The sequence below is a fragment of the Ictalurus furcatus genome, chromosome 24, assembly GCF_023375685.1.
Source record: "Ictalurus furcatus strain D&B chromosome 24, Billie_1.0, whole genome shotgun sequence".
Lineage (NCBI taxonomy): Eukaryota > Metazoa > Chordata > Actinopteri > Siluriformes > Ictaluridae > Ictalurus > Ictalurus furcatus.
In genome coordinates, this window is record NC_071278.1 from 2,516,158 (window position 1) to 2,537,511 (window position 21,354).

A 21,354-nucleotide genomic window follows, 5' to 3' on the forward strand; every position below is an offset into this window, starting at 1 on the left:
ACCCACGTCTAAATGTACTAAATATTAATGAGAACAGAAAGGTTCACAGGACATGTGGTTAAGGTTGGAGGTGTGCGCTGGAATCTGGCAGGACCCGACGATAAAAGGTGTCTTCTTTCTTTCTCGTGTGTTTCTGCAGTATCGCAGACGTGCTCTGAGGGGGGAAAAAAACCCCCCAAACTTTTATTGTTTGTGTCACAGTTACTGAGTACCAACCACGTGAAAGAACAAAAAAACCTCTCGTTTGCTCGGGCGTAATCTCACAGCAATAAATACGTCACGCGCCAAAGGCGAACAGGCGTCCCGGATGACTCGCTCTCATCCGAGTTTGAAATGCAGAGAAACTCACAAACTCCTAGCTAGTTAGTCCCTCGCTGGCTATCATGTGATCTGTAGCTCAGCATAACTGGGTAAAGCTATCAATTCCACAACAAGGAAAAATCCGCCGAGGATAATCTCATCTATTATTAACCAGCTTCCCGACAAATCTGAGAACGAACGGACGCCTTGCTCTTCTCCCCGTGGCTCCGCGGGTTTCCTCAGGGTTCTCCGGTTTCCTCTGACCTCCTGTCAGTATGGCGGTAGGTGGACTGGCAAAGCTAAATTGCCCCTTCGATGAACCGATGAATGTCTTTCCTGTTCATCAGGCATCAACAAATCTCTCTCTCTCCTCTGATTGGCTCCAACTCCTGTCTGTCACCATGCATTCAGACTTCTTTTGTGCCTAATGTTGGGGTGTGATATCGTTCGATACTGTATATACAAACTGATTGAATTCCGTTTGCATGATTCTCGGGCTGACTCGCAGCAGCACAGGAACTTTTTGTGTGTGTGTGTGTGTGTGTGTGTGTGTGTGTGTTTTTAAAGAATTCTAGAAAGAATTGAAATGCAGCAACGCTCTTAAAAATCCCGGTGGAATTTGGAAGGCTGATTTAAATCTCTACGATCTTAAAGAAAGCAGTAGACGAGAATTTCAGGAAAGAACAGAAAAGCTGTGTGCCGTCTCATTTGTGGTTATGACACGTACACGACGCTCACAATCGGGTTTAAATCTCTGGATTTTTGCTCGAATTGCTCGTGCGTATCTTAAACATCGGTAACGGTGGACTCGGCGTCTAAGCTGCTCGGCTTCGTCCTCGCAGTAAATTTTAGCGTGTGCGTGTACGTGCGTGTTCCACTTACGAGTCAGGGTTATATTCACAAGCAGCTTATAAAATCGATTAGTGTAAGGCCTTGTAGCATCGTTAAAGAACCAGCGGGAGTTTATCACGGAAATCCCCACCAATTTTTTTTCTTCTTCGCTCTCGCACTTCACGTCCCCTGTGATGTAAGAGCACAGACGATGCCGGCTTCCTCGATCTCTATAAACACCCAGACAATCCCTATCGTCCTCTCTCTTCTCATCTGTTCCCTCTCTTCTCACTCTTTCTCTTCATTCCCATTATTTCCTTCCTACGGCTTTTAGCTTCTCTATTACCTTATTCATCTTTTCACTGTCTTCACACTGGATGGAAAAATGGATGGACGGATGACGTTGTGTTATGCTTGATATATAGGGGGAAAAAACAATCAATGAGGGCCTATAACAAGTGTTTCATTCCTTTTATACCGCAACTTGTCAACTAGAACATTTTTTTAAAAAATTGATTAAAGAACGACGTGTTTTAATTTGAATCCATTTACCGCCACGTCGAATACCTTTTTTAATTAAGTTTACTGGCTTTTCTTTTTCTTCTCTTCTGAAGATGTCATAAAACGTAAAGTCACAGCGTTACCTCTGACTGTTACAACGCCCTGACACTGGAGACTCCTTCCATTTAAACGTTAAATAAACGTCTCCTTATGGAAAGCTCTGTACGCTGTTATTATAGAAACCGTAACGTATTAGATAGAACGTGTGCATTAATAACTAGTAACTTGCATTACTGGCACCTTCTGACCAATCAGAAGCCAGAATTCGGCATGTGGAGGTGGGGTTTAAATTGCCCATAGGGTCGCTGTAGTTATCATTAAACAGCAGACGTGATGAGGAGAAGCGTAGTTTGGCGACGCTGGCGTCTCACGTGCGAGTGTTTAAGGAAGAGCACGTGATTCGTCACGCTTGTGGTGTGTGTTAGGGATTTATTACCCTCGTGCGTGTGTGAAGTGCAGTGTAGCAGGAGAAGGTGTGATTACGTACTGTCCTCGCCGTAAACGATTTCTTCTGCACCCTGCTCATTTCAGATTCTTTAATGAATGTGTGTGTTTGTGTGATTAATGGAGGTAATGGAGTTATAGTGGAGTTCATAGAGTCATTAGAGTTATTAGAGTTAATAGAGGTGAATAGAGTTAACAGAGTTAACAGTTATTAGAGTTAACAGAGTTAATAGGGTTATTAGAGTTAATAGAGTTAACAGAGTTAATAGAGTTAACAGAGTTAATAAAGTTATTAGATTTAACAGAGTTAGTAGAGTTAATAGAGTTAACAGAATTAGTAGAGTTAATAGAGATGAAGAGTTAATAGAGTTAATACAGTTAGTAGAGTTAATAGAGATGAATAGAGTTATGAGTTATTACAGTCAATAGAGTTAATACAGTTATTATAGTTAATAGAGTTAATAGCGTTGTTAGAGTTAATAGAGTTAACAGAGTTAATAGAGTTATTAGAGTTAACAGAGTTAATAGAGTTATTATAGTTAATAGAGTTAATAGCGTTATTAGAGTTAATAGAGTTAACAGAGTTAATAGAGTTATTAGAGTTAGTAAAGTTAATAGCGTTAATACGTTTAATAGAGTTAGTAGAGTTAACAGAGTTAATAGGGTTATTAGAGTTAACAGAGTTAATAGAGTTATTATAGTTAATAGAGTTAATAGCGTTATTAGAGTTAATAGAGTTAACAGAGTTAATAGAGTTATTAGAGTTAGTAAAGTTAATAGCGTTAATACGTTTAATAGAGTTAGTAGAGTTAACAGAGTTAATAGGGTTATTAGAGTTAACAGAGTTAATAGAGTTATTATAGTTAATAGAGTTAATAGCGTTATTAGAGTTAATAGAGTTAACAGAGTTAATAGAGTTATTAGAGTTAGTAAAGTTAATAGCGTTAATACGTTTAATAGAGTTAGTAGAGTTAACAGAGTTAATAGGGTTATTAGAATTATTAGAGTTAATAGAGTTAACTGAGTTAATAGAGTTAACTGAGTTAATAGGGTTAACACAGTTAATAGAGTTATTAGAGTTAATAGGGTTAACACAGTTAATAGAGTTAATAGAGTTAACAGTTAATATAGTTATTAGAGTTAACAGAGTTAATAGAGTTATTAGAGTTAATAGGGTTATTAGAGTTAATAGAGTTATTAGAGTTATTAGAGTTAATAGAGTTAATAGAGTTAACAGTTAATATAGTTATTAGAGTTAACAGAGTTAATAGTTATTAGAGTTAATAGGGTTATTAGAGTTAATAGAGTTATTAGAGTTAATAGAGTTAATAGAGTTAATAGGGTTAACAGTTAATATAGTTATTAGAGTTAACAGAGTTAATAGAGTTATTAGAGTTAATAGGGTTATTAGAGTTAATAGAGTTAGTAGAGTTAACAGAGATGAATAGAGTTATTAGAGTTAATAGTAGAGTTAATAGAGTTAGTAGAGTTAATAGAGTTAGTAGAGTTAATAGAGATGAATAGAGTTAATAGAGTTAGTTAATAGAGTTAGTAGAGTTAATAGAGTTATTAGGGTTGGTAGAGTTAATAGAGATGAATAGAGTTAATAGAGTTGGTAGAGTTAATAGAGATGAATAGCGTTAATGGAGTTGGTAGAGTTAATAGAGATGAATAGCGTTAATAGAGTTGGTAGAGTTAATAGAGATGAATAGAGTTGGTAGAGTTAATAGAGATGAATAGAGTTAATAGAGTTGGTAGAGTTAATAGAGATGAATAGAGTTAATAGAATTAATAGAGATGAATAGCGTTAATAGAGTTGGTAGAGTTAATAGAGATGAATAGAGTTGGTAGAGTTAATAGAGATGAATAGCGTTAATAGAGTTGGTAGAGTTAATAGAGATGAATAGAGTTGGTAGAGTTAATAGAGATGAATAGCGTTAATAGTGTTGGTAGAGTTAATAGAGATGAATAGAGTTAATAGAATTAATAGAGATGAATAGCGTTAATAGAGTTGTTAGAGTTAATAGAGATGAATAGAGTTGGTAGAGTTAATAGAGATGAATAGAGTTACAGTTGGGTTGGGTTTTATTCATTTGGTTTATGGAAATAGTGGCCGGCTGGAAAATATCACACCACACCGCAGTCAGGGGAAAGAAATGACTGCAGTGTGAATACAGAGTTACTCTCCTCCGTCCTCTTCTCTCCTCTCACCCACTCTGTTTTCGTTTTCCTTTCCTGCTTTCCTTTCTTCTGTTCCTTTTCTTTTCATTTCCTTTCTTTTGCCTTTACTTTTATTTTCTTTCTTTTTCTGCTACCTTCATTTCATTTTTCTTGCCTGCCGTTCTCTTTCCTTTCCTTTTTCCTTCCTGTTCATTTCCTCTCTTTCCTTTTCCTTTCCTTTCCTTTCCTTTCCACTTCCCTTCCGTTTGCTTTCTTTTCCTTTTCTCTTTCTCTTCTTTCATTTTCCTATTTCCCCTCTTTGTGTATCTCCATTCTTTTTCCTGCTTTTCCTTTTCTTTCCCTCCCTTTCTATTTCTCTTCCTGTCTTTCCCAGGAAATTCAATGATTTTCCTTTATTTCGTTCCTATTTCTTTCCTTTTCCTTTGTTGCCTTTTGTTTCACTTTCCTTCCCCTTCCATTCTCGTCTTTAACAGTTTTCATTCGTTTTGCCTCTCTCTCTCTCTCTCTCTCTCTCTCCCTCTCTCCCTCTCTCCCCCTCTGGAGAGCTTCTCTCGGGTCTCCCCAGTCTCTCGGCCCGAGAGTGTGAATCTGCGTCAGCCGGCTAATTCACACGGCTCCCATGTGGGTCGCCTTCTTCAGAGAACAGATATAGAAGTGATTGCGCGTGCGTTCGTGTGTGTGTGTGTGTGTGTGTGTGTGTGTGTGTGTGTGTGTTTCAGTGTGAAAGCTCGCCTGTACGTGAGCATGCCGCAGAGTGAAGGAGTCAGTCCCTGCTGTTGTTTTGAAACATGACCGGTCCTGATGTACATTCACATTGATGGAGATCCGAACCTCGAACCTCAGGCCTTGTGTTTACGCCGAGACATGCACGCTCTACACACACACACACACACACACACACACACACTCCACACACACTCCACACACACTCTACACACACACTCCACACACACACTCTCTACACACACACTCCACACACACACTCCACACACACTCTACACACACTCCACACTCTCCACACACACACTCTCCACACACACACTCTCCACACACACACTCCACACACACACTCCACACACTCCCCACACACTCCACACTCTCCACACATACTCCACACACACACACTCACCACACACACACACACTCTACACACACACAGTCTCCACACACACACTCTCTACACACACACTCCACACACACACTCCACACACACTCCACACACACACACTCCACACACTCCACACACACTCCACACACACACTCCACACACTCCCCACACACTCCACACACACGCTCTACACACACTCCCCACACACTACACACACACACTCCACACACACACACTCCATACACACACTCTCCACACACTCCACACACACACACACTCTACACACACTCCACACACACACTCTACACACTCCACACACACTCCACACACACACTCTACACACACTCCACACACTCCACACACTCCCCACACTCACACTCCACACACACACACACTCCACACACACACACTCCACACACACACACTCTACACACACTCCACACACACTACCCACACACTCCACACACACACTCTCTACACACACTCCACACACTCTCCACACACACACTCCACACTCTCCACACACACTCTCCACACACACTCTCCACACACACATTCCACACACTCCACACACTCGCTCCACACACTCAACACACTCCACACACACTCTCCACACACTCGCTCCACACACTCCACACACACACTCACTCCACACATTAAACACACACTCTCCACACACTCCACACACTCGCTCCACACACTCGCTCCACACACTCCACACACTCGCTCCACACACTCTCTCCACACATTCCACACATACACTCCACACACACACTCTTTCCACACATTCCACACATACACTCCACACACACACTCGCTCCACACATTCCACACACACTCTCCACACACTCGCTCCACACACTCCACACACACTCTCCAAATGCTTGCTCCACACACTTCACACGCTCCACACACGCTCCACATACTCGCTCCACATACTCGCTCCACACACTCCACATGCTCCGCGCATGCTCCACACGCTCCAAACTCTTGCTCCACACACTCCACACACACACACACTCCACACACTCCACACACACACACTCCACATGCTCCACACTCTCCATATGCTCCACATACTCCACACTGTCTACACACTCCACACGCTCCACACACACTCTCCACATACTCCACACTCTCCACATGCTCCACACTCTCTACACACTCCACACGCTCCACACACACAGGCTCCACACACACACACTCCACACCCTCCACACACTCCACACGCTCCACACACACAGACTCCACACACACGCTCCACACACTCCACACACTCCACACACACACACTCCACACTCCACACGCTCCACACACTCCACACACTCCACACACCACATGCTCCACACACTCCACACACTCCACACACTCCACACTCTCTACATGCTCCACACGCTCCACACACTTTAAATAGAAACGCCAGCAAAAAAAACCTGGCAAAGTAGGCCAGAGAAACACACTCGCGGCCCAGCAGCCAGAAGACACCTCATTCATCATAGCTCCCTAGCTGTAGTGCACTTCACTCGTCCCCTACTAACCACCATTTACATTCTTACATTCTCTCACTGCAAGCACAACCATTTATCTCATGCCTACTCTCCAATCTCTCTCTCTCTCTCTCCTTCCCCCTCTCTTTCTCTTTCTTCCCCCTTCTGTCCGTCTTCTTGTCTTTTCTCTTTCGATTTATATTCTAATCCTTCACACCTGTCTTCACTCCTGTCCTTGTGTCCCTCTTTCTTCCTGCATTTCTCTTCATTTTGTCCCTTTCATAATTTTTTTTTTTTTTTTTTTTACCCCATCCGATTTCTCCACTTCCTTCCCTCTGTCTCTCCATCTTCTTCACTGTCCTTCACTCTTTCTCGTGGTCATCATTCTGTTACTTATCTCCGTATCCTTCCATCATTCTCTCTGCCTCTTCTATTCTTTTCTTCTTTGCCCGCTATGATTATTTTATCTGTGTTGTCTCTGTGTATTCTTTCACATCCCTCTCTCTCTCTTTCTCTCGCTTTCACTTCTTCTGTCATATTCTTAACATGTATCTCTCTCTTCCTCTCTCTCTGTCTTCACTGTTTTAATGCCATCATCTCTCCATTTTCTCTCTCTCTCTCTCTGTCTTTTTGTGTCCCTCTCTTATTCCTTGTCATTATTCCTTCAATTTCATAATCCTTATCTGTCCCTCTTGCTCTCTTTCTCTCTCTTCCTCCCTGTCTTTATTCCTTTTCAATTCCATCATCGTCCCTCACTCTGTTTCTGTCTCTCTCTTTGTCGCTCTCTCTTTTACTCTGTCTTTACGCTTTTCATGCTATCATCCCTTCTTTCTCTGTCGATTTCTCTCTCTGTTGCTCTTTCTTTTTGTCTCTGGCTCGGTCTTCATTCTTTCAATGTCATCCTCCATTCTCTCTCTCTCTCTCTCTCTTTTCCTCTGTCTCTCTCTCTCTCCCTCCTTCTCCCCAGTCTTTGTATGTCCGGGGACTTTGTTGAGGGTTCAAGCGGCGAGTTCACAGAAGGAGGCGGAGCATCAGTCGGGGGCGTGGTGCAAGGACCCGCTGCAGTCAGGTGACCGGCTGTACGTCATGCCGTGGACGCCGTACCGGACGGACATTCTGTATGAATACGCGTCGTGGGACGACTTCACCCAGAACCGCGCCACCACCACCTACAAGTGAGCACTCGTCTTCCTCATCACCACAATCACTGATATACTGTGTGTGTGTGTGTGTGTGTGTGTGTGTGTGTGTGTGTGTGTGTCATCACACCGCTTATTAAAGGAATACTTCCCTGTTTTTTCAAAGATGTACAGTTACTCTGGACAGGAAGTGTTTCACTGCACTGAGAAAAGAACAGAAAAACTTTACTCACTTATAATACGTCTAAGGGCAGCTGACAAGAGAGATAGATAGATAGATAGATAGACAGACAGACAGACAGACAAACAGATAGATCGACAGATAGATAGATAGACAGATAGACAGACAAACAGATAGATCAATAGATAGATAGATAGATAGATAGATAGATAGACAGATAGATAGATAGATAGACAGATAGATAGATAGATAGACAGGCAGATAGATAGATAGATAGACAGACAGACATAGATAGATAGATAGATAGATAGATAGACAGGCAGGCACGCAGATAGATAGATATTTAGATAGATATTTAGATAGATAGATAGATAGATAGACAGACAGACAGATAGATAGACAGACAGATAGATAGATAGATAGATAGATAGACAGACAGACAGACAGACAGATAGATAGATAGATAGATAGACAGACAGACAGATAGATAGACAGACAGATAGATAGATAGATAGATAGATAGATAGACAGACAGACAGACAGACAGATAGATAGATAGATAGATAGATAGATAGATAGACAGGCAGACACGCAGATAGATAGATAGATAGATAGATACATAGATAGATAGACAGACAGATAGATAGATAGACAGACAGACAGACAGACAGATAGATACATAGATAGATAGATAGATAGACAGGCAGACACGCAGATAGATAGATAGATAGATAGATACATAGATACATAGATAGATAGACAGACAGATAGATAGATAGACAGACAGATAGATAGACAGGCAGGCAGACACGCAGATACATAGATATATAGACAGACAGACAGATAGTTAGATAGATAGATAGATAGATAGACAGACAGATAGATAGATAGACAGGCAGACACGCAGATAGATAGATAGATAGATAGATAGATAGATAGATAGACAGACAGATAGATAGATAGACAGGCAGACACGCAGATAGATAGATAGATAGATAGATAGATAGTCAGACAGACAGATAGACAGATAGATAGATAGACAGACAGCCAGATAGATAGACAGGCAGGCAGACATACAGATAGATAGATAGATAGACAGACAGCCAGATAGATAGACAGGCAGGCAGACAGATAGATAGATAGATATTTTAAATAAATGTGTCACATCACCAGCTACACACTTTATTTGTACAGTTATAAATCAGCAGGTTTTTTGTCCTGAATGATCAGATATCAGATAGCGTATTAGAATGAGTGTATCACTATAATCATATTGTTTACGTTCCAAGCGGAACTACTGTCCGAGCCGTGTGATTACACAAAAACAATATCCGCCTCCTGACCAATCAGATTCGAGAGTTCTACCACGCTGTGGTATAAACTCTATCTATTAATATTTATTTCAACATTTATGCGAAACATTATTTCATAGAGGACGCCTTCATGAATTTTTCAGTCTAAGGTGTTTGTAAATGAAGTGGTGAAAGTTCAAGTGTATTTAGTCCTTTTAGAGAAGGGCCTACTTTTATGTGTGTGTGTTTCCAGTAGCAGTTGCTCTGATGGCGGACGTATACAAACAGTTCAGGTCTATTCCCACTCTATACTGCAGCTCCAGTGTCGGATGAATCCGGTTATTAATTGCTATTAACTCTATCTCTCTCACATTATCGTATCTTTTACCTCTATGAGTGAAATCCTCGGCCCTGATCACCGCACACATTAGACGTACGGTGAATCGAGATCGTACGTGGAGAAAACGTCGGCGTATTCCATCGAGCGACGCTGACGATTAACCCCCGTGTTAACGATTAAGAAGATTTTAAAACCGAAGCTAACGACGTGTGAACAGGATAATTCGGCTTTAACCTCTATACGCCGGTTTCTCCATCGGATAAATAATACATTCTTTAAATAACCGTGCGGAAAATATATTCTTTAAATAATATATCATTTAAATAATGTGTTCCTGAATAATAATTATGATCTGTCTGGTGGACTTTTGGACTCTAGACTATTTGATAACGTGTTACGCCTCGGGTCGTAACGTTTCCCCCGATGTTAATTGAACTTCTGTAGAATGCATAGAACGCTCCTCGTCCTCCAAACCACACCAGCGCATATTAGTTCTGACGGATTAATTTAATTAAGTGAATACCCCAGCGTGTGCGTGTGCGTGTGTGCGTGTGTGAGAGAGATTACTGACAGGAATACGTTTCCCTGCAATGAGATAAAAAGCAGAAAAATGATCAAAAGAACTTACAATGGCAGTCTAAGGGCCAGTAAATGTTGAAGAATGCGATAGTATAACGTACAATCAAAACTAGAACCTTCACAGTCAGTGTAATAATAATAATAATAATAATAATAATAATAAAGGTGTTATGATGAAACGTACCGGAGAGGAAGTCGTACGAAAATAGTTTTTATGCCTTTCTAGTTTCTAACCTGGAATGTTTCCAGCTTTCCAACACCGGAGCAATAGATGGACTGAAAAGTAGTTCCGGACACCTTTACGCTTTCCCCCAAGGTTCTGCGGTCTCTTTGCAATCACGTATTATTTCGTCAGAAGTAAAAAAAAAAAAAACCCGAAGAAATCGTCCTGCGTCCTAAAATCGCCGGATTTAAAGCTTAGTATTATACGTTTTGTTTTCCTAAATAATACGAATTATTAATATTACAAAACCGCTATTTAGTTGAAGTACGCTCTAGTTTATCATCATAACGGAAATGATTATTAATATCGATGTAGCGTTATTTCTGAGCGTAATTTCGATCCGGACGTCTGACGTGACTGTGATACGTACGTGCGTCCAGGCTGCCCAATCGAGTGGACGGGACGGGCTTCGTGGTGTACGACGGTGCCGTGTTCTACAACAAGGAGCGAACACGAAACATCGTCAAGTATGACCTGCGTACACGCATCAAAAGCGGCGAGGCCATCATCGCCAACGCCAACTACCATGACACCTCGCCCTACCGCTGGGGGGGGAAGTCCGACATCGACCTGGCCGTGGACGAGAACGGCCTGTGGGTCATCTACGCCACCGAGAGCAACAACGGCCGCCTGGTGGTCAGTCAGGTGAGGCACGAGAGTGTGTAGAGCTTTAAAGAGGAGTAGCGGCGTGTGTTTGTGTGTGTGTGTGTGTGTGTGTGTGTGTGTGTGTGTACAACATCTCCAACTATCCACACTGAAAAAACATCGTCTGCGGCACTTATTATTGTTGTAATGTTTTATTAAAATATCCATTATTGTCACATTAACCGTTATACTTGGAGAGCAATTTAGAAACTGAGAAATTTATGGCAATACATGACAACAACAACACAAAATTTAATTAAACAACATAACACAAACGAACACGATTAGCTCGACTTAATCACATAGCACTGTACACTCTTATTCGTTATTAACTTCCCAAATACTTTTTTGTTTGTTTGTTTTTTGTTTTTTTTTTGTTTTAGGACAAAGGAGTCATTTAAAGCCGTTTGATTCGAATTGATTGAAGGTTTCGTTTTTAAACGTCAGAGTTTATTTACAGCGTTTGGCGGACGGCAAACGGGAACGTGTGTCCAGGTAGCGATCGCTGGTAATCGTTCACTAAGAAAATCGATATGATGCGCAAATAAATATTTCAGAAAGGACCAGCAGTTATTTGAATCCGTTTTGGTGAACAGTCTGCATTTATATAGCACTTTTGTTTAACCTTAGCGGTTCTACAAAGTTCTATATACTGGTTCTCATTCACCCATTCACACACACACACACACACACACACACACACACACACACACCATGGTAGCAGAGCTGCCATGCAAGTTGCTAACTTGCCATCGGGTGCAACTTGGGGTTCAGTGTCTTGCCCAAGGACGCTTCGTGTGGAGTCGTGTGGAGTCATGTGGAGTCGTGTGGAGTCATGAGGAGTCATGAGGAGTCATGAGGAGTCATGAGGAGTCATGTGGAGTCATGAGGAGTCATGAGGAGTCATGTAGAGTCATGAGGAGTCATGTGGAGTCATGAGGAGTCATGAGGAGTCATGTGGAGTCATGAGGAGTCATGAGGAGTCATGTGGAGTCATGAGGAGTCATGAGGAGTCATGTAGAGTCATGAGGAGTCATGTGGAGTCATGAGGAGTCATGTGGAGTCATGTGGAGTCATGAGGAGTCATGTGGAGTCATGTGGGCCGGGTATCGAGCCGCCAACCCTACGATTAGTGGACAACCCGCTCTACCACCTGAACCACAACCGCCCAACCGCCCAATGTCGACCATGAAGGTGATTCCGCCAAACGGTTTAGAAATGCATTTTTAAATATTATATATATATATGTAATGAGAGTCTGGAGTTTCAGTACCAGGATATTATCTGGGTGAAAAACACGATTCTAGCAGTCCATTAAGTCAGACGTTAAGGTGGTAGGATGGATGTGCCCGTGCTTGTTTTATTCATCGCTCTCCAAAAAAGTCTTCTGAATACGAACAGACAGGCGCAACATGAAAATATCCAAAAGTCATGATCCTCGACACGTGTAAACAAGAGGAGAGCAGAAAACTACAGAGCCGCGGATCACTGAAGTCATGACACAATTACACTAGACACATGCAATACACACACACACACACACACACACACACACACGGGCTGTATATACAGAGACCAATGTAACATGACAAGTAGACAACAAAACAAAGTCGACACGGGTGGAAATAATGATCTGGGAGAGTGGTCAGGGTGGAGCTGGACTGCTCTTCCACACAGGAAGCATCTCTGACAGTGTGTATGAGTGTGTGTGTGTGTGTGTGTGTGTTTAATCCTGACAGTGTGAAAGTCGTTTCCTCTGCTGCTGACACACTGCTTTTCAGAACTACAAGCTTTTCTGCTGCAAGTGAGCACAGCTCATGTCGTCATCCCGCAGGTGAACTGAGACTCACCATCTCTCCCTCGCTCTCCCTCGCTCTCTCTCTCTCGCTTTCTCTCTCCCTCTCTCTCTCTCTCTCGCTCTCTCTCCCTCTCTCTCTCTCTCTCTCCCTCTCTCTCTCTCTCTCTCTCTCCCTCTTTCTGTGTCTGTCTCACCGACAGGTGAACCCGTACACATTGCGTTTCGAGGGCACATGGGAGACGAGTTTTGACAAGCGGCTGGCGTCCAACGCCTTCATGGCGTGCGGCGTGCTGTACGCCGTGCGCTCCGTCTACCAGGACGACGACAGCGAGGCGGGCGGGGATCTGGTGCTGTACGCCTACAACACCAACCGCAACCAAGAGGAGCCCGTGCACATCATCTTCCCCAACCCCTACCAATACATCTCATCCATCGACTACAACCCCCGCGACAACCAGCTCTACGTCTGGAACAACTACAACGTGCTGCGCTACCCGCTGGAGTTCGGCCCGCCAGACCCCACGACAGGTAGCGATATAAAGAACCCGAGCCGAGAATCGGATCCGTGACGCGTCAGGAATAAAACCCTCCACGTCGTGTCGTTATAGGAAATTAACCAACGGCAGGGTGGAGTTACTATTACCCCCGTGATTCATTTCCTACAACAGCGCGTCCTGACATGTTCGATTCCTTTTATACCGTAGCAATTTTCCAATCGTTACGCCATACTTTTTATCCGCTTATCGTTACGTCTAACCATGCGGAGTGTCCATAAACTGTTTACGTCCTGTTCTTGCAGCTTGTCATGTTATGGAGAAAGAAAGAAAGCGATGTGTAAACCTCTGACACTGGAGACTCCTTCCATGAACGTTAACTAAATGTCTCCACAACATTAAATGTAACAATAAAGGGATATGTTGTTTATACTGATGTTAATGGTGATGTTCTCAGGTGCTCGAGCACCTATTTTAATTGTTAGTGTTCTTCTTCTTCTTCCTCTTCTTCTTCTTCTTCTGAGTCTATGGCAGCCCATTGAATCATACGTCGGACAGTTATGAAATTTGGCAAACAGATAGGAGACAGTCTGAAATGTGTTCGTTGCAGATTTGGAGTCGCTATCTCACCCTCTAGCGCCACCGACAGCTCAACTTTGCGCTCATGTCTATGCTAATAACTTTTGAACTGTAATGGTTAGAAACAAAGCTCCGTGCTCCTCTGATTCCTCGGCTTTTCCCGAGCTGAAAGAACCCTACGGGGTTTTCCACCATGAAAATTGTTCCGCCGTTGAGAATTTTCTCCTAGATGACGGTTTCAGATCATCAGCTCAGATCATCTTCAGACCACGGTGACCAAAAATGATCGAGTTCGAGTCGATCAGTCAAACTGCTCTCGAAATAACATGCAAACGTGTTCGACAGCGAGCACGCCGAAATGGACGTGAGGTTATATCTCCGTAACGCTTTAGCGTATTCAGACCAAACTTGGTATATGTCATAGTCATCATGGCTCGAGGGTTTCAGAACAGCACCACCTAGTGCTCACGAGATATGGGAAAAAAAAGCAGATTTTTGCTTTTCAGATTGACCGTTCGTCCGATTTTTATTTTTGTTTATCAAAATCGGCTCGGATCACCTTCAGTCATCATGCCGGCAATACGTTCTGGATTTTGTGTTGATAGACCAAACCGAACAGTCGGTCATGCACTCATGCTCCTTACTTTGCCTCTGTCGTGCTTGGCCCCGTAATTGCTGCTTGCAGCTATATTTGTATTTGTTCTCCAATTGCTGTAGTGTAAGAGCAATAAAATGTTGTGATTGGAAAATAATCAAACAATTACTCCACTTCAACTAGATGATTTAGATGACCATAACCACATACGGCCATGTCTGGAAAGAATACCACATGCTACATGCTATATAAATGCTTTGCCAATTGTACAACTCAACCCTTTAAAAGCTCAAGAGCAGCACTGATGGAAACAGCCCTTATTACTGTCAAGGTCACGACGACCAGAACATCATTTGCGTAATATAAATATGATTTAAAAACAAATAAATCTAAGAACTGAGCTGAATGCATAAATCTTCATGTTCCGGGTCACCTGGACTCGGAGAGCACACGGAAGGTTAATGTGGTTATGCTAATGATGCCTCTGTGAACTGGGTGGAAACTGAGAGAAAGAGAGATGCAGGAGGAATAAGGAGGGATACCCATTGATGAAGTGATCAAGAGAAAGACTAAGACTAGAGAGTAGATGGGAAAAAAAAGTAAGAGTGTGGGTGAAAGAGGAGCAGTAAGTTTCTGTCTACAACTTTGTATCTACAAGGCCACACGATTAATTATGTTTTAATCCTATACATCCTTTTTGGTTTGCTAAGTTAATTAAACAATAATCAGCCGCTAAGAGCTAATGCGGTAATATTAGATATCATCGCCATCATCATTATCATCATCCATGCAGTGGTTGCTGTAGCAACAGTGCTGAGTGGTGTGGATAGATACCTGACAGCATGAAGGTCGTGTTTTACATTAGAGCGACGTCCACACACAGTACTCAGAGGCTGTGTGTGTGTGTGTGTGTGTGTGTGTGTGTGTGTGTGTGTGTGTGTGTGTGTTACTGCTGTCACTGTGAGTACTGTAGTTCCACAGTGATGCCCCTGACCTGCCTTCATGCCCACATGAAGTTTCTGTGCTTTGTGCCCTGAGTCCCCTGGGATAGGCTCCATGCCCACAACGACACTGTGTAGGATAAGCAGTACAGAAAATGGATGGATGGATGGATGGATGGATGGATGGATCCAGTCTAACTGTACTAAACATAACTGAAGTGAAGTGAACTGAACTGAATCAAATTAAACTCTGCTGAACTGAATTGATCTTAGTTGATCTGAATTTAACTGACCTTAACTGAAATGAATTGATTCAAAACAGACTTTACTAAACTTAACAACTGAACTGAATTAAATCAAGTCGAACTGAAATATACTGAATTGAGTCAAACTGGAACGAACCTAACTGTACGAAATTGCACTGAGCTGAATTGAACCGAAACAAAATTAATCATATTGAACTTAATAGCTGAACTGAACTGCACTGAACTGAAGCGAATCAAACTGGTATGAACCTAACTGTACGGAATCAAACTGAACTAAAATGAACCGAACTGAATCAAAACAAAATGAATCATATTGAACTTAATAGCTGAAGTGAACTGAACTGAACTGAAGCGAATCAAACTGGTATGAACTTAACTGTATGGAATCAAACTGAACTAAAATGAACCGAACTGAATTGAAACAAAATGAATCATATTGAACTTAATAGCTGAACTGAACTGAACTGGACTGAACTGAAGCAAATCAAACTGGTATGAACCTAACTGTATGGAATTGCACTGAACTAAAATGAACCAACTGAACTGAAACAAAATGAATCATATTGAACTTAATAGCTGAACTGAACTGAAGCACATCAAACTGGTATGAACCTAACTGTACGGAATCAAACTGAACTAAACTGAAATCCTACACAACATAACAACTGAACTGAATTGAACCGAATCATTCTGAGCTTAACAACTGAACCAAATTGAACTGAACCGAATTAAAGCAAATCATAACGGCCGTAGCTGAAAAGAACTTAAATAAACTGAATTAAACATGAACTGAACAGAATCGAATGGAACTGATCTGAACTGAACGGAAACTGATGATACTGAACATAACAAACGAACAGAATCTAAATGAATCATACCGAACCTAACAGCTGAACAACTAAACTTAATAAAATGAATTTAACAGAACTGAATCGAGTCAAACTGTAATGTACTGACCTGACCTGAACTGAATCGTTCTGAATTGAATCAAATCAAATTGAATGAATGTACAGTGATTGTTGGCTCTATGCTCAGGTTGATGTTTTTTTCCATGCCGTCACACAATGAAGTCTTTGAAACACCAGTGGCGTCCTGTTTGTCGTGTCATTACTCAGTTCTGAGCTGAGAGACAGGTAGAGAGACAGACAGGTCGATCTTTCTTCTGTAGTAGTTAACATTCTTCTGTTTGCTTTCAATACGGCATTGTCAAGCCTTAATTGCCGACAGTCACTAAAGGTTTTCTCTGATTACTGTGGAATATCTGATATCTGATATCCGATCAATTATTCATCCTCTTCTATTTTCACTGCTCTCTCGCTCTCTCTCTCTCCTTCTGTCTCTCTCTACCTCCAGAGAGACAGGTTTAAAGCAGCGACGTGAATAAATTAGATCATGCAGCTGCTCATTTACTGTCTGAGCAACTTTTGGAGTCGTACTTGTGCGCGACATCAAATGCTTCTCTTCCCCTTTGTTCTTTCTGTTGTTCACCACCCACAGCCTTAACTCTAAATCTCTCTCTCCATCTCTCTCTCTCTCTCTCTCTCTCTCTCTCTCTCTCTCTCAGGACCACTGTTCACCACTCAGATGTCCAGCACCACGCCTTCCCGGTCGTTCTCGTCCACCTCCAGCCCGTCCACCATGCGCCCCCTACCTGCCACCTTTCACCCCATCGGCGCCATAAACAAAGCTCCCGAACTGCGTCCCATCACCGCTACAGTCCCCGTGACCCGTCGCCCCCCACGCCCACGTCCACGCCCACCCCAGGAGCCCGAGCTGCAGGAGGGGTGTGACCCAAGCGTAGCGCGAGGCGTCCAGTGGCCCAGCGCGCAGAGGGGCGAGACGGTGGAGCGGCCATGCCCTAAAGGATCCCTGGGTAAGAAAGTCAGGACCCATTAAGATGTGTTTGTTTATGTGATTATTTCGTTAATTCTTCAGTCAAAGCTACCCTCGTGCTCTTCTGCATCCCACAATGCATCACTTCGAACAACAGCTGCAACTACACATTCGAGTCAACAACTACTGCTTTTTAAAAATATTATTTTTCCGATAAGAAACAGTAGTAGCTATATTTAGCTAGCTAGTCAATAAAGCAATATCGCACGCGATAAAAAAAATATTTTGTTTATTTTTACTCCGTCAACAGAAAGAGTTCCCAAAGAAGCCACAGCCGCATAGAACGTTGCGTGTTGCCATGGCAATGCTCAGACGGCCCGTAGTAAGTGTCGTGAACGTTTTACTGTAATGAACTATCGCTAGATGGAATTTGACTGATCAAATTAGCGGACCGGAACTAACCGTTGGTTTAGAGGCTAATTAAACAACGTGTGAAATTGTAACAACTGCACAACCGTCTGCGTAGACTGACTGGGTAAGAGCGCTTGGACCGTTACTCATCACTTCTCTACTGCTTTAGCTTCCTTGTTTGGTTTTGCAGCTTGTTTGAGCTTTTAAACATGACACAGTAGAGAAGAGAGAAGCTCAGCTCTTCCGTTTTATGGTCTTTTTATGGTCTTTATATCGGCCTATTCCTGTGGACAGGGTCCGTCTCCGCTTCGTATCTCTCATGTTCAAAACGTGTTCAGCTGATTCATATCTTGAATTTTACAGTCGCTGTGTTCCAAATAAGTGTTTTTACTTTGTGTAATCAGCTCATTTGCTGGTATTTATTGGGCTGTAAAACAGTGCGAGGCTGGTCTCAGGCTTGTTTGTGTCTTAATTGCTCTTCTCTCTCCCTCTCTCTCTTTCTCTCTCTCTCTCTCACCGGATTTTAGGCATCGCGTCTTTCCAGTGTCAGTCCTCCCCGGTGCAGTGGAACCTGCGAGGTCCTGACCTCAGTAACTGCACCTCTCCCTGGGTCAACCAGGTGGCCCAAAAGGTCCGTCTTCTCTCTCGTTTTTATTCTACCGCAGCACTGTCGAATTCTGGATTCTGATTGGTCCGAAGCTGTGCGTTATTTTCGTATCGCGCCACAGGTGGTTCTGGCTGTAACGCGTATGCTGATGTTACCTCGCTCGTTCAAACTCGTAATCGTTTCGCGATCGCGGAAACGAACGCGCGTCACGTGACGTCATCACGACGCGCTTCCTGTCAAAGCCCTTTCCCGGTCACGTGCGGAGAACGAGTTCAGGTGAAAGGACTCATTTAGCAAGAAACGTCACTGCGAAAGGCCGTGCCGTGCAGTTTCGCCGAATCAAGTAGTTTTCCGCAACAACAACAAAAAAAAACACAAACACCTCGCAAGTTGTGAGAAACGCCGCAGCAAGATGAAGCGTTTTTGGCCGCAAAAATAAAACTAAGCGGAATCCTGTTCGGGACTGTGTAGAAACAGCTTATGCACGGGGACTTGTACGGTGGTCGCTCCGCATAATCTAAGACTAATAGATTAAATGATAGAGAGAGAGAGAGATACAGTAGAGATAGAGATAGATAGATAGAGAGAGAGAGACATACAGTACAGATAGAGATATATATATATATATATATATATATATATATATATATATATATACAGTAGAGATAGAGATAGATAGATAGATAGATAGAGAGATATATATACAGTAGAGATATATATATATATATATATACAGTAGAGATAGAGATAGATAGATAGAGAGATATATACATACAGTAGAGATAGAGATAGATAGATAAATAGATAGATACAGTAGAGATAGAGATAGATAGATAGATAGATGGATAGAGAGATACTCTACTGTATATATATATATGTATATATATATATATATATATATATATATATATATACATATATATATATACAGTAGAGATAGAGATAGATAGATAGATAGAGATAGATAGATAGAGATATATATATATATACAGTAGAGATAGAGATATATATATATATATATATACAGTAGAGATAGAGATAGATAGAGATATATATATATATATATATATACTGTATATATATATACAGTAGAGATAGATAGAGATAGATAGAGATAGATAGAGATATATATATACAGTAGAGATAGAGATAGATAGATAGATAGAGACATATATATATATATATATATATATACAGTAGAGATAGATAGAGATAGATAGATAGAGAAAGATAGAGAGAGAGAGACTGTTTATTGCAGCTATAAGAAAGCTGAGAACAGGAGCGGTGTTGTCTCTTGGACGTTCCTCAGCATTAAATCGAACTCTAAACCGTTAAATTGCGCAACACGTTGTTCATTAGTGAATGAAAGACTGAGAGCGTTAGTGGTGTAAGTGGAGGAACACGCTCCGGTCCGTGCTGCTACAGTATACAACACAATATCCACATCTTTTCTGCCGTGTGTTAGTCCTTACACACAGTAACAGCAGCTCTGACAGTAGCGCAGCTCCACATCGCACGCTTATACCAACGCGCTCGTTCGAACTTATTACCGTTTCCATAGTAACAGCTCGTACTCGTACGGCAGGGTCTCGTCCGCTCCACATAAACGTGTAAAAACGTGTGTAATCTTCTATACGATGATGTTTTCTTTAAGGACTTTAGGGACACATATAACATTGATGGAAGGAGTCTCCAGTGTCAAACTACGTTTTCCGACGTCTTCAGGACAGGGGGGTTTACGCTTCTTCGCGGTCTCTCGGCAACATGACACGCTGCGGTTTTCGATTAGAGACAAACGAACACTATGACAGCGGTGAAAGTACAAAAAAAAAAAGAATACGTTAATAAATGAAATCTTGTTCAGATCATTTGAGTGAACGTTATCGAACGTAACACCGGTGTGTATTTGCACGCATGTGTGTGTGTGTGTGTGTGTGTAGATAAAGAGTGGCGAGAACGCGGCGAACATCGCCAGTGAGTTGGTGAATCACACGCGGAGTCGGATCCACGCCGGAGACGTCAGCTCGTCTGTCCGTCTCATCGAGCAGCTGCTGGACATCCTGGACGCTCAGCTGCAGCCTCTGAGACCCGGAAACAAAGAGTCGGCCACCCGCAACTACAACAAGGTTTTACACACGCGCACACACACACGCACACACACACACACACACACACACACACACACACACAGAGTCAGGAAATACTACATTCCACTTGTAAATCTATCAAAATTAAATGCAAAATATTACCAACTTAAAAACTCTACAAATATAATGTAATGTGTGTGTGTGTGTGTGTGTGTGTGTGTGTGTGTGTGTGTATGTGTGTGTGCGTGTGTGTGTGTGTGTTGTTTTAATTTATTCTGCCACGCAGCTACAAAAGAGGGAGAGGACCTGCCGAGCATACATTCAGGTACTGCAGCGTCTCTTTGTCTCTCTCTCTCTCTCTCTTTCTCTCTCTCCCTCTCTCTCTCTCTCTCTCTCTCTCTCTCTCTCTCTCTCTCGCTCTCTTTCTGTCTC

The 21,354-nt window shown here is 42.3% G+C and overlaps 1 protein-coding gene across 1 annotated transcript in view; it reads left to right on the top strand.

Annotated features, from left to right (window-relative positions):
- adgrl1a (adhesion G protein-coupled receptor L1a) overlaps positions 1 to 21,354 on the top strand; it is a 133,465-nt gene that overhangs the window by 83,997 nt on the left and 28,114 nt on the right. Inside the window, exons 4-10 of the mRNA XM_053613494.1 lie at positions 7,880 to 8,087; positions 11,047 to 11,311; positions 13,310 to 13,637; positions 17,549 to 17,857; positions 18,756 to 18,859; positions 20,776 to 20,961; positions 21,209 to 21,247. Coding sequence (XP_053469469.1) covers positions 7,880 to 8,087; positions 11,047 to 11,311; positions 13,310 to 13,637; positions 17,549 to 17,857; positions 18,756 to 18,859; positions 20,776 to 20,961; positions 21,209 to 21,247 — 1,439 coding nt within the window. The remainder of the gene's footprint in view (positions 1 to 7,879; positions 8,088 to 11,046; positions 11,312 to 13,309; positions 13,638 to 17,548; positions 17,858 to 18,755; positions 18,860 to 20,775; positions 20,962 to 21,208; positions 21,248 to 21,354) is intronic.